Genomic DNA, 14,834 nt, shown 5'->3' with positions numbered 1-14,834 from the left:
GATGGGTCGCCACTCCGATGCAGGATACTCGAATGGCTCAATCATCCCAGCAAGCTGGTACTCATTTTGCCAACCTCGGAAGGATAACTGGCTGAATAAATCCCACCTGGTATTAATTCAACAGCCAAGCAGGATCTGAACTCAGAATCCAAGGATCCCAAGCCCACCACCCTAACCATTAAGCCAACACCAGGCATGCACATTGTTTGGCAGCTATGTTATGTAATAATGTGGGCAGAGGCATATCTGGTGACATCACGGCATCGATGAGTGCCCTTCTAGTTTTAAATGAAACTTTGTATGTGCAATCAACATTGAGTGATGCATGAAATGTATAACCATTTGTTTTGGATTTAACTCCCTGTTCATGCCCCAGGGGGTGGGGACTTTGGGTCACAGGGGTCAAAATGGGAAATAAAATTTTAACTCAAATTTTATATTAGGTTATTCCTGGTGGAACCTTTTGCTATCTTTCAATTTTGTTTGAGGTGGGAAGTGCGGGGAGTTGCAATGGCGAACCATCGACATCGCTCCAATTGGTTTTGTGACCAAGAGATTTCAGAGTAGAACATAACCACCAGTTGGAAAATTTAGTTTCGCTTTGGAGAGTACCGATGGTGGAGTGTTTTCTCCTATTCCTTTATTTGTTCAAATAATTTTGAGTTTTTGTTTCAGGAAACCTTGAAGAGAACGACATCTTCCGTAATGCTCAGGCTGGAGTTCTTATCAGCACAAACAGCCACCCGATGCTGCACAAAAATCGCATCTTTGACGGCTTTGCAGCAGGTGAGGCCTCATCTGTTGGGAGAAGGAGCTCCTGTTGTGTTGTGCATCACACAATTCTGGCACGCAAGAAACTTTTTCTCATGCTGTTTCACAGGGATTGAAATTACCAACCATGCGACGGCAACACTAGAATCCAATCAAATCTTCAACAACAAGTTTGGTGGACTTTTTCTGGCATCCGGAGTTATTGTGAACATGAAAGGTAAATTATCGTCCGGGTTGTGGGTGCCTTTGGGCATTGCACATCACATTACTTTAGATTAGTCTTAAATACAATGAATGAAGCTCATATATGAAAATTGAGAGCCAAACGGTGTTAAACCTGGTATTCCCCCTGATTGTGGTTAATCCCCTCACATTGGTACCTTCCTTCATATTGTGTGCCTGCCCATGTCTCCCTCACCACATCTCTGGGTCCATTCGCCCACACACATTGGACCCACACTACCCCACATTTACCAGCCAGTGGGGGTGGTGGGAGGTTAACAGGGGTAGAAAATATTATGGTTTTATATGGGGGATGATCTGAGATGGTGGTGAACACTGTCTTAGAGACCTTGAGGGAACGATGAGATTGAAGAGAATGTGGAAGTTGGTTCCACAGGTGGGAAAAAAGAGGAGCAAATGAATGGAGGTCAGCAGTGATTCTAGAGACTTCTTCCACCAAAGCCTGTTCTCTCCCATGCACATGTTTATTCTATGACGTCTGAGCTATCATACCCATCCACTCATGCCTGGCACACTGAATCCTGTGATAAAGCAGATAATGTCTTCAAACAACTTGCGTTCTCTTCATGAAAGGCCTATCTGACTATAGTCAGTCTCAAGTTATTCCACAAAGCTGGCAACGAGTGTGTGTCCACTGTCAGGACTGCCTGAAAACATCATCTGACCAACCTCAAGGCTAAACTCTTGAACCTGTCTCTTTCCTCAGTCCTAGTAACACCTTGACAAATCCGTCTCTGGTTTGTGCTCCCCCTTCATCCTTCCCCTCACCTCTAATTGAAGTGCAGTCAATTCTGCTTGTGAGAGGGTTGAATATCTCAACTTTGTTTACTTCCAAATCTCACATACCCAATTATCGCTCCCTGTACCTACCCTAATACCTAACTGCATTGGTTTTCTCACCGGGAAGTTTCTGACAATCCTCGACTCCGGCTCTGCGATTGGCCTGGATGACATCAGCACCCACATCACGAAAACCTGTTCTGCCATTCTTGCATATCCTTTTTTGATTTACCAGGCCAATGTGACCAGTGTCTTGGACTGAGTCCTGTTTTTCATGTTCAACAACAATCTGATTCTTTGGGAAACGCTCGTCTTTTTGCCGATTACTCCACCCTCTGCCATATTATCCCTCATCCTTTATATAGGGAGACAACAGCCTCTACCCTCTTTGCATACTTTGAGAGAATAATAAGCTGGTCCTACACTTGGAATATGTCTTTCAAACCTGATAAATCACACACACATGTGCTCCTTCGTTCCAAAAGGATGATCTGTCAAACCCTTATCAAACCTCTTGACGGTCAGTCCCTTAAACATTTGGGTCTCATCATCAGCCATGATCTCTGCTGTGAAGATTACGTATCGAAGTCTGCCTCTAAAGACTGGGCATCTTCCATCTTGCCACATCTTTCCTGAGCAAAATTGAACTTCTAACAACCTACAAGACCTTTATTGATGCAGTACTGCTCTCCCCTTTTGGCTGGTGTCGCTGGCTCGCACCTTTCACAACTTCATGAGATTGAGTTCAAGGCCCTCGGTATCATTTGAATCTCCCGTGACAAAGCTGAATCTCATCTATAGCCCTGTCGCTTCCGCATCGCAGAAAAGTTGGTGGCCTCTCTGCCTCTGTCTTCTCTCGCCTCCGATGTCGTCTTGCACCCTCTGTCATTTATGTGCCTGTCCCCCTCCCCAGGTTGCTCCAGGGCACACGTGCTCAGCTTGTAACCTGCTTCTGGTGAAAATCCCAACATCCTGGTGTGCTGTTCCTCTTCACTCATTTGTTCCTCTTTTCTCTTGTCTGAGGAATCAACTTCCTCATTCTTTTCTCCAGGACTTCAAGATGTCTGTTCACTTCATTCTCCTCCTCCTAAGGTTACCTTTGCCATCCACACTCATGATCTTTTCTACCCCCATCGACCCACCCCAAGCCCACCCCCTTCCTTTCCAGGTTGGAGTTTTCTCTCCTTCCCGTTTATTTGTTCCATTGCCGTTTCATTCCCGGTTTTCCCTTCCTGTTCTTTCAGCCCTTTCTTGTCGTGCTTGAGCTTGCATGCAGCTTGTTCACCCATGTATCCTTCCTCATCTCCTTTCCCTTGCACTCTCATTCTTCCTCCAAATGTCCCTCTATCCTGCTTTTGGTGTTTCCCTCTCCATTTTTATCGAACAGTTTTGGTCTGGTCTTGTATGTCTTCGAGCTTTTCAAAAACCTTCAACTTCATATTCAAATTTCGAAAAATGAAACTTTTAAAGCCATGCATAAAAAAATAAGCCTCCGCGTTAGGAATCTATTTTCATCCGGCTGTGCTGTTTATAAATCTCGAGCCTTTCCTTTTTCAAGATGCGTATCTTGGCTTTATCAAACAAATAAACAAAAGATCAGTATGCTGACTCTGCAATGCATAGCCTAGAGTGGGAGGTTTTATGGCACGGGTTATTTGGTTTCTGTAGACGCTCAAGCGCTTACTCGTGTTGGAAAGATACCGTGGACGGTTCAGTATTTGCGAGTGAGAGAACTTGTGATGGCCAGTTTAACATACTGTACCTCTCAAGATCATCTTCAACAATGCAACAGGATGTCCAAATGACCGTAGAGCACCAGAATTTCTTATTTTGACCTTTGCCTTTGGGCATGCACAGACTTGAGAGTTTGTACGTGCGGCAATGGTTTGCGGTACAGAGGAGGGTGATCGAGAGGAGGCTTTTGATCTATTTTGAAGCATCATCGTGGTTTTTTTTGAACAGACGCACCCATGCCCTAATGTTTTGAGTCTCGGCGAAATGATGAGTACCGTACATTGTTTGGGATAAATTGGTTGTTGAAGTCTGCATACCCACCCTCTGGGTGGGAGTCCCCTTCTCGGTCCATCTTCTGTGGGCAATGTGCTGTGCCGCATCCTTGGAAATGCACTTTATAATTTTTGTCATTTTTGAAAGAAATTTTATTTGTCACGACATATGCTCCATCTCATAAGGTAAAGGAAGATGATTTGTAATACAGGCAACCACCAAAGGTGGTGCTATTTACACCACATGTCAATTTTGGAGTTTCGCTGACATCCACGTTTGCTCCATTATTGTAAGATTTTGCTTTCTGAGACGTGAACTGGAATTTTAATTTTATTTTCTAATTTAATACATCACTTTTGTACAGTTTACAAGCATCTGAATTGCTTTGTTCCTTTCAGACAACAAGTTTTCCAGCAACCAGGATGCCATTGAGAAGGCTGTGAGCAGGGGGCAGTGTTTGTACAAAATATCCAGCTATACCAGTTATCCTATGCACGACTTCTACAGGTATGCTCACCCGACTCCCAGTCTACTATTACTTTTTTAGTCGTCGTTGATTCAAGTTTTCTTGTGGAATTGTTCAATTTGTTTTCCCCTTCCAATCGCACTGACACGTCTGATATTTGTGTGCCACGTCTGCACAATACATCTACCGAAGTGTTTTGCACACAAAATTTTTTTTACAGGTTCTAAGGCTCTTGGAGGAGCTGTTGCATGCAGACAGAAACTTTAGAGAACAGCAGATTATACTTCAGACAAATATGGCCAATCACCATGGGTGAAGTGATCTAGATTTGCAGAACGCTCTTGTGACGTCACTTTCTTCGCCACAGTCAGCGACACAATTGAGGAATAATCTCCAATCCCACTCCTTCATCATCACCGCCCAACCCTAGAGATCGCAATTCATGGGGTTTACCCATATTCTATGCTCTATATACTGAATGGCAAGCAAGTTAGCAGCACATTTTTTTAAAAAGTCTTTGGTTTGACTCTGCCGGGGTCTGTTTTGAACCGCCGACTTACCAGACTCAGAGCGGATGCTCGAACCCCAAAGCAACTAAGTCAGTGTAAAATGTTCTTAAATATTTAGTTCAGCAGCTCTTATGGAAGACTCATTTGATCTGATATGTTTAACTTTACCTTTGGCTTCTGACAGGTGTCACACATGTAATACGACGGAGAGGAATGCCATCTGCACCAACTGTATCAAGAAGTGTCATCACGAACACGAAGTAGAGTTCATTAGGCATGACAGGTACGTTTGGAAATTTTCCTTAGTTTGGACTGAATTTTAGTTTTCCTTCACAGTATGCCTTCTTGCAAATGCATATTAAACCAGGATTCTATTGCAAGTTTGTCCAGCTGGCTGCATCACCATTGAGGCATTGGTGTGCTGTTGCTGCAGTGCCCGGTACATTCGGGCAGGAAATTATCGGATACTAGCACACAAGTTGCGTACTCTCTTTCGAAGGGCACTGTGGGATGTTTTACATCCACTGCATTTAGTGGTGGATGTAAAATATCAGTGCCTCTTGAAATATTGTTAGGGGGTTTACCATCTTATAAGTCTGAAAGGACATTCCGCATAAGCAGATTATTTTTAGCATTGCGCTCCACTGATGAGGTCTAAATAAGGGCGAAACATATCTGCAGTTGCTATTCTCTCTGATTGTGGCATTTTGAGACCTTCCCTTGTGTCTTGAATCGTGCTTTCTCTCGGGGTCACAGTATAGCACATCTTGATGTTGAAATTACAGTGTTGCTGTGGGGTGGAGAGTGGTTTTTAATCATCAGTCGTTCTATGAACTCTCCAGTTTATCATTCTTTCATTGTTATCTGTGATCGTTACTGTGCTTTCTTCCCACCCTCCCATTTTCTTCTTAATAAATTACTGTTTTGATGACCTCTTGTGTGGTCATCAGGAGCGGGCTCCATGGTGCTGAGTGAATTGGCATAATCGTTTAACGGGAAATTTGAGTTCGCGCATTTAGCACTGCCAGAAGTGAATTGCTGAAAAGCTTCTCTCGGCTCTTCCTGTTGGCAAATTTGCTGTGACCGTGTGTCTAAGATGACGATTCGTGCTCAAATTAACAGGTCGACATGGGGGATATTTTCTACCCATACCCACCTTCGGTGCGTCAGTCGTTTTAAGACCGCACAATTCGTTGCAATGTTTACTTTTTTTCTCTTTTTTTTTATCGGTGGAATTGTGTTGTTGATATCGTGTTGGCTGGGCAAACCAAATGGTGGCGTCCTGCATCCAGGTTTATTTTTTAATGATTCAAAATATCTGGCCTTTGAGCATGAAGGTGATGTCAGGTGTAACCTGAAAGAACTCTGCTTATTTTCACCATTTTGTCAAATTGTTGACTTTTTCTCTTGTGCCAGTCTTCGTTTAGTTTTAATTCTGCTCGCTAGTGTGTCGCCAGATTGCACAATGAAGATCTCCAACTTATCCTGTGCTTTAACACTGCTTGCTTTCTCTCTCATCATGCGCAGGTTTTTCTGTGACTGCGGAGCAGGGACGCTTTCAAATCCTTGCACCTTATCCGGAGAGCCCACCCACGACACCGACACGCTCTATGACTCTGCACCGCCAATCGAGTCCAATACCCTGCAGCACAATTAGACGAGCGCTTCCCGGCGCGCTCGATTCGGCATGGCGCATGCGCCGTTCGTTATGCCTTTGGACACTGAAGAACCGACAGCAAGTTTTGGCGGGATCCTTTCCTGGTTCTGTTTAATGGCATCCACACTGCTGAACATGGGATTTTTACACATTTATAACCGGTACAGTTTCAGACACAGAACTCGTATGACTTTCGTTTCACTTCACGTTGTTATAAAAATCCTACCAGTAAGCTGTGAACGCAACAACTAGTCTGACGACCTTTAATTTGATCGGTCCCTTCTTTCTGCTCACATTGTGACTTCCACTACATTCCTCACATGATTGGACGGTTAAGATATCCCAGATTGTTCGTTTTTATATTTTATTTTTTTACTTATATTTGTTGCACTGCGAATGTGCCTGAAGGTACAGTTTGATAATTGCTTGCAATTTGTCCGTTGTAATGCGTAGAGACGCAATTGGGCCAATCACAAAAATTGGAATAAACTTTGTTAATTGTAGTGTTAAGGACAAGTGCCTGAGGAAAGTTCCCATGCACAGAACATTTGCTTTAGAAGTAGCATAGTTTGCATTGAGCCACCTGTCAGGGTTATGAGAGGTCAATTTAATTTAAACTCGTCTTGGTACATTCTTCTTTTATTGTGTTAAGCCTCGGCCCGTTTGTTCCCATCTGAGCACTTGCCTGACTTAGAAAAACCCCATGTGCTGTATTGATTTGTCTGTTGTCCAACAATGTCTTCTAAAATAAAGGGTGTGTTTTGTTATGCGTTCAGGGGAAGTAAAATGAGAATTTTGGGGGGAAAAGAAGGGAAGGATGGAGAATAGAGAAGATGAGGGAAGGGAAGAGTATCACAAAAACTGAGGTTCTTTGATTGATCAATGTCCAACCGGCAGGTGGGTGTCGTCCAAACTTGCGTTTATTTAAGAAATCGAGGACAAGCAATACACGAAGAGCACGGCACTGTTTCCAGCAAAAGAAAAGGTGACAGGCTCTTCTTCTCCACTCTCCGCTCCCACTCTGCTTTATCATGTGTATATACTCAGGCCATGAACATTTGCAAAAGCTCCTCCCTTGCTAAACTACCTGGAACTAGAATGGCACTCGGTGGAGCGCATACCTCCACCAGGCTGAACAGTTTCGGTTTTCTATCCCACTGATAGGCCAGATCTCGATGCAGACCTGAACCAAAATCAAATCGGCATGTTCTTGTCACCTACCCAACTCATCCACCTCGTTTGTTAGTCATAACTTGTCCGTAACTTTTTGAAATATTGTGTTATATATATTCGTTTTGGCCCCGTCCCTGAATGACGAAGAACCACTTTTAAAAACTCTCGTATCCAGATTCGGATCTTCACCAAAGTCGAATCGATTTGTCCTCGTCACACACCCAACTTGTCCACCAAATTTTGTCCGAATCCGTTCAAAACTTTTTGGGATATCGTACCCACAGACGGGTGAAAACAACATCTGTCCACCTTCTGTAGTGGAGGTAATGATGAGATGGTTCTACAACCAAATGCTGTGAGAAATTGCTCGTCCACACGAGATGGTGTAACATCCCAAAGCAACCAGAGATTTCCCAATCTTCCCACACAGCTTGAAGTCCAACAACATTATCAACACAGATTTTCACTTGACTCCTCTTTTGGAATAAACATCTCATCTCAACAAACTTATGCAATGAAGAATTGGTTCCATATCGAATCGTAAGTACACAAGCATTAACATTGTGCTGAGTACGATCACACCACCTAAGTAACTCGTGAAGAAGTTGTGACAGAGGGTAGGAAGTTTGCGAAGAGTTGGGGTGGGGGCGGGGTGTTGGTAATGTTGAGAGGAAGTGAGAGTAAAGGGGAGGGAGATCCATGGAGCAGCTTGAGCAGAGAAGTGAGGGTAAGGGAGGGAGAGAGGCAAGGTTTTGTCTTATTTGCTTATGTAAGTCTTTAGATTGATGATTCCTCATGTTGTCCATGTAATGTATGTAAAGTTTATTTCTAAAGTGTTAAACAATGTTGAATGTAAAAAATGTATTGTGATGTTTTCTGACTCGTCAGGGATGGGGGTGCCATTGTTCATCCAATGTCGGTTCAGCAATTGGTTTTCAATAATCATTTTCTGTGACTTCACCCGATCTGACATAAGCATTTGAATCTTCCCATCATTGAAACGCTCTTCAAAGTGGTCGTTCGTGAAATGCTTTGATCAAAGATGATAATTTTCACGTGAACCATCTTCGTCGAATATTACACTGCCACTGTCTTAGGACTTGGTTTTAACGTTTGGAATAAAAGTGGGGGAAGTAACGAGCCCGAATTTACCCATGCACGAATAAACACAGCACAGTGTAATTATCTGTGTCAAGATATTCCTACATCAAACTTTGAAGTGCAAATGATGCAGATAACGACCCCCCCCCCCGCCCTCCCTTTCCCCTAAGGTAATCTACAAGAGTGGGGAGGAAAATAATTTGTCACTCATTTAATTGTGCAGACCGAGTCAATTCTGTGTTCCCATCTGAGGTGTATTTGTATACCAGTGGATAATTATGTTTGCATTCTGCAAACAGATTAATTAATTAAAAGAGGAACGAGTGAGCAGTACGAGCTCTTTATGCTTCGTCTAAGATCTGCCTCACCCGGTTGAGGGAACGGCGGGCCATCCTCGCAGTCCAAGTTACATCTGTCTCCCAGCTGAGGGATCGCGATGCTCCACCGGCCCTCTTTTATTTACAGGCAGTTGTGATTTTTAGCTCACCTGGAACGTAGTTCCTGGAAGCTTATGGGATGACGCGTCGTCCGTCTGTCCATCCGTCCGTCCACAATACTTACAACTTCTTCTCTGAAACTACACATACGATTTCGATGAAACTTGACCTCAACCTTCATCACCTGGTATGTCCCAAAGTTTGTTCACAGCATTAAAAAAATCGGGCCCTAAGGAGGTCTTCAGGAGGTGCCCCCCCCCCCCAAAATAGATATTCGCTTCCTTCTCCGAAACCACACAGAATTTTGATGAAACTTGGCCACAACCATCATCATCAATGATGTACCAAAGTTTGCTCATGGCATTAAAAAACAAATGGTCTACGGGGGGGTTGCCACCCAAAAAAGATATTTGCCTTCTTAGAAACTGCACACGCAATTCCGATGAAACTTGACCACAACCTTCATCACCCGTGATGGACCAAAGTTTGTTCACGGCATGAATAAAATTGTGGGTCGGGGGGGGGGGTTGCCCCCCAAAAGAGGTATTTGCTTTCTTCTCCAGAACGGCACACAATTCTGATGAAACTTCACCACAATCTTCATCACCTGTGATGTACCAAAGTTTGTTCACGGCATGAAAAAATTCAGCGACTAAGGGGGACTGTGGGGAGGTTGACTGTTGCTCCTGATCCAGGTGAGCTGCAGGACAGGTGGTCCTGTTTTTGCCAGGTTCATGGAATCTCGAAGGTGGAATGATGTGAACAAGCCAAACTGTGGATGATTGTTATTCGAGTCTTGACTTACGATGTGGCGAAGGCCCATTTGTCTCTTGGTGACAGCAGTTTTGACATTGTAACCCTCGCCCGAGGGGATTTGTATGTTTGTCTGTCTGTACATAAAGTGCGAACGTCAGCCACAAACGCCACGTGGTGGTAGCCAAGATTACGTGTTATCCTTTTTCAACCTACTACCTCTGTAATTTATAAAGTAAATACAGTACAGGGTGTTTACAAAGTCCCATTACCCTGTCTGCAGAACCTGATTCGTTAAAATAAAATAAACACAAGAGGAAAGGCGAACATTAATTCAACTTAACAGTCCACATAATCAGAAAATCATGTTGGATGTAATAAATAAATATGGCTTCATTTAATGCTTAATGGAGTTCTTTTCTTGAATAAATATCTTGAAAGATATTTTAGTGGGTTTTTTTGGATCAGACCCCCCCCCAAATAAAAACGCTTGATTGGCCCCGCCCCTCCCACAACGTCATCTCCACTTCGGGTTCATACATGTACGGTCTGACAGCACCTTCTACATAATGATTTTGACAATCGTCGTAATGTGGGGATTCTTGATCAGAAGATTATTTGTCAAATTCATTTTCTGACGAGTGAAGCGAGTTGTCTGCCCTTTATCCATTGCGTGCTGACAGTCTTTCCCTCGATGACGTCATGGCAGTTTATCTGTAATTTCTAGGGGCGGTACCCGACAGGTTTGCTTTTTTAACTGTCACGCCTCAAAAAAATATTAGAATTAAAAACCATGTTCAGTTCTTTGTTTATTACTTAAAATCAACATCATCACATCAAAAAAAATTTTTTGGGTGATTCTGTGGACCTTTTAGCTGAACATGAACATAATACATATAGAAATGTACCAGGGTAGATGGCGATCGGGAGGTAACGGGACTTTGTAAACACCCTGAACAATTAGAATTGGAGTATGTCTATAAAGGACGTACTATTATAATGTGTGTATGCCGATAAAGTACGTACTATTGGAACGTGAATCTATGCAATAAAACTGAAAAGGTCTGTTTGTCCCCTGTATGAACATATACATCTGTTGTCAATGTATCGTCTCCTCCACTCTTCCCACCACACAAAGCCATGAACCAGTCTTGGTGAGTGGTGACAGTCTGAGATATTTCAGGTTGTTTTTTTGAGGGGTGGGGGTGGAGTGGGTTATATTGGGGACTTTCCAAGATGTTGACAAGCGTCCCACAAAGAATAACCTCGAGAGGATCCGAGAAAGATTTACCTGGAACATGTTTACCACGAACACCGGCATTTCAGCAGTGCCCCCATGTGGTCCTATCATTGTTGAAACAGCAGCCTTTCTAAACTCTTTTTAAATGTATCGACAGACTGTGATTGAACAGCTTCTTCATCAAATCCGTTCCACACGTTAACCAGTCAATGAGTGGAGAAGACTGAGCTCCTACAGCAGGCCGCAGACTTGGTGAGTTTCCAGGAATGACCACAAAGGCGGTCATCCCGATTGAAACAAGGCGGTTCTTCAAACGAGACTTGGAGTTCCCTTTGTAGAATCTGGTAGAGAGTGATCAAATCTCCTCTACTTTGTCTGTAATGTCGTGAGAAAAGGTGTAGGTTCAATAAGCGGTCCTCATATGAGAAACGTGCTTGATTTCTAACCATCCTCGGAGCGCATTGCTGAACCTGCTCGAGTATCTTTCTATCTCGCTGAAGAAATGGCTTCCACACCAGTAAGCCGTACTCAAGGTGAGACCGTACAAGTGTGGCATATAGGTGCTGGAAAGTTTCCGGCATGATTTCAGCAAAAGCATGTGAATGGCAAAAAGCACCCTTTGTGCTCTGTTTGCAGTGCTGGTGCATTGCATCATTAACGATTGTGAAGTCTGCATGCAGATTCCCAAATCGACTATCTCTGTCACAACCGGCATTTCAACACCATTTAGCCTATAGAGTATAGACAATGGTGGAACTTTGGCGCCCAATGTGCATTATTTTGCAGGATTCAGCTGCATTTGCCACTTGACGGCCCACCTTTCAAGAAGGGAAAGATCTTCCTGTAACATCGAGCGGTCATCACTCTTGAGAGGATCACCCCAAATTTTTACATCATCTGTAAAGACCAGGGCCATAGATTGAAAATTGTCTCCAAGATAATCAATATAAACAAGGAACAATACAGGGCCAAGCATGGGACCTTGCGGTGTTCCACTTCGTACCTCCTTCCATTGTGATAGGGTACCGTTTGCATTGTTGAGAGTAGTTTATTGTCTTCCAAGAAGGTCATGATTTTCTTTTTCATCAGTCTCTCCAATACTTTGCAGGCCACTGACGTAAGACTATAGTTGCCGGGCTCCTGCTTTTCCCCGTTTTTGAAAATTGGTGATATATTTGCAGTTTTCCAATCTAGAGGCAAAATTCCAGTGGACATGGATAATTTGAAAACTGTTCATCGTGGCAGAGCTAGATCTGTGGCGAGCTCATACAGCACCTTAGGGTGAACACCGTCGGGTCCTGGCACCTTATGAGGGTCAAGCAAACAAAGTTGCTGCTCTATGTCAGTCACTGAGAACAGGACTTCAGTAAGACACCTCCGGTGGGTTTTGGCATCTGAACTCCGGGAGAGGCCCTGGTTTCTCGCGCGTAAATACTTTTGAGTAATGGTCAGAGAGGCACTACGCTTTCTCTAGGTCTGCTGTCCTGTGCAAATTGTGTTATCCATTTCGAGTGCACTAACACCATCCTGTGTGCGAGTCTTTCCCCTAAGGTCGCATATACGTGTTTGGGTGCAGTCTTTGCTTAACTAGCAAGCCGAGTCTCGTGCTCATGCCAAGCCTCCTTGAGGCTTTGCTTGCACCGGCCACTTAAGGCTTTAACGACAGCGGAGTCCGCTTCTGACCTTGTGTTTTGGTAACGCCTCGACCGTTTTAACTTTGTTGCGAGGAGCTTTGGAGTGTCCCTTGTCAACCACAGAATTCTATTTTTCTGACACTTGCCGCTCTAGAGCGTATATACTCACTAGGTCTTGATTAACTGACTTAGCATGTAGCCATGCTTGATTTGCCGAGTCTGTATCCTCTAGTTCCCATTGGATATTGGTGGCTGCATATCTCATTCCCGCAAAGGTGACCTTCCAGATGTTGTGGTGCTTACCCGGTGCTATCCGTGGTACATCATTGGGTAGGAAGTGTCACCAGCGGAGCACTACATGCTCAATGCTACCCAATGGTGGGAGAGAGGGCTGCAATTGCACATCCTTGTCATCCTTGGTGAATACAAGGCCCAGACATGATGGCTCTTGGCCCTCAGGGAAGTGTGTATATATGTGTGTAGAGGGTAAAACATTGGCCGTAAAGGCGAAAAAAAAAAAAAAGAGGAAAACTTTGAGTATTTTGTTGTGAAAAAACACATACTCAAGGTCACGGAAATGAAAGGGAGGTTAACAATTAAGAAGTTCAGATGCAGATGAAGTTAAAAAATCATTTTATTTTTGTTCCACATGTCGAGATCCCCACGAGATACGCGAAGAAATGCTCTGCACTCGAACCACTGAACTGAAATTAGATAGAATGCTCATTACCATTCACAAAACACAGAACGTGGTGTGGCTACCGGACGCCATCTTGGTTGGCACTCAATGCTGGGCGAAGGTGATTCCCGTGATTCATTTGCGTGTAATTCAGAACAAGAAACGATGACGATTTTATTCCTTTTGTGTGAAAGTTTTTGAATAAAAAAGTCATCATAGTAACTATAACACTTTCCTTTTAATATAATTTCCTTTTCACAACCAGATGGTGTTCATTGAACACATACCCTCTGCAGTCTTGAGAGGGACATTGTGCGAGCCAAGTCTTTTGTTTTTTTAAAGGTTTTATATTTTTTTTTTCTTTGATCCAATATGGCTGCCAGACCACATTAATGATGACGCAATCTTTATCAAACCATATTTCCCATTAGTCGTTGATCAATTTATTAAATTTTGGATTGATCGGTTCAAGCGGTTTCTCCGAGGAGGATTTTAAAAGATTTTCCCTTCAATCCAATATGGCTGCCAGACCACGTGATACATGGTCATTTTTATGAAAATCCAGTTCAAATTTCAAGTCAATCGGATGAAAATTGTCAATTTTAGAAATTCTGCCTTTGTTGACCTCAAAAATAGTTGGTTGTTGAATTCAGTGAGCTGATGTGAAAATGCTGTTCAAATTTCTTGTCAATCGGATGAAAATTGAGGATTTTAGAAAATTGGCCTGTTTTGACCTTTGGCCAATGTTGACCTCAAAAGGGTGACTGCTACATCATATGGTCTTGTCACGTGTGGTAAAGTTTCAATTCCTCCGCTGAACGGTTTTCGATGTATGCTCTTAACAAAATGCAAACACGACGTACGCCATATGTACGCACGCCACCGATCGCTTAAACTTGCTTTTCGCTTCGCGAGGGCGGGTTAATAAAGTTCGAGGACAAATAGTGTTCATTTGGGAGCGTCAAGAACTCAGACCGTGTTAATGAAATTTACGAACATCACGTCTGTCCATTTATGACCTCCGCCACCGAAGGTGGCCTGAGGTTATGTTTTCACCCCTTTCAGTCCATTTGTTACTTGCAAAATCGAAGATTTTTCAAGTGTATTGGTTAGTCAATTTTGTTATTCTGTCTCTGTCTGTTTGTCACCTACAGGTCACAATTCTAAACCAATCGTCATGAAACTTCACCAAGTTGTAGGAGGTAGTCTCAACTGAGAAGCCTATTGATTTTGAGGTCAAAGGTCAACGGTCATCTTGGTCAAATTTCTAAAATCATCATTTTTCATCCGATTGACTGGAAATTTGAAAAAGATTTGCATATTGCATCACTGACTTGGGAAATCAATTATTTTTGAGGTCAAAAGGTCAAAGGTCAACTCGGTC

General features: G+C 43.3%; 1 protein-coding gene across 4 annotated transcripts in view; it reads left to right on the top strand.

The window, feature by feature from the left end:
- FBXO11 (F-box protein 11) overlaps window positions 1–8,788 on the top strand; it is a 95,422-nt gene extending 86,634 nt beyond the window's left edge. For all 4 annotated transcript variants that reach the window (XM_085889748.1, XM_085889747.1, XM_085889750.1 and 1 more), the window contains 5 exons: window positions 676–786; window positions 881–988; window positions 4,200–4,308; window positions 4,961–5,059; window positions 6,304–8,788. In XM_085889748.1, coding sequence (XP_085745874.1) covers window positions 676–786; window positions 881–988; window positions 4,200–4,308; window positions 4,961–5,059; window positions 6,304–6,433 — 557 coding nt within the window. In that variant the 3' untranslated portion in view covers window positions 6,434–8,788. The remainder of the gene's footprint in view (window positions 1–675; window positions 787–880; window positions 989–4,199; window positions 4,309–4,960; window positions 5,060–6,303) is intronic.
- The last annotated feature ends 6,046 nt before the right edge of the window (window positions 8,789–14,834 follow it).

The sequence above is a fragment of the Eptatretus burgeri genome, chromosome 7 (genome assembly GCF_056783735.1).
Source record: "Eptatretus burgeri isolate ZD-2024b chromosome 7, Ebu_testis_v1, whole genome shotgun sequence".
NCBI lineage: Eukaryota > Metazoa > Chordata > Myxini > Myxiniformes > Myxinidae > Eptatretus > Eptatretus burgeri.
Note: the sequence above shows the minus strand (reverse complement) of the source record. Positions and strands in the feature narration are given on the sequence as shown.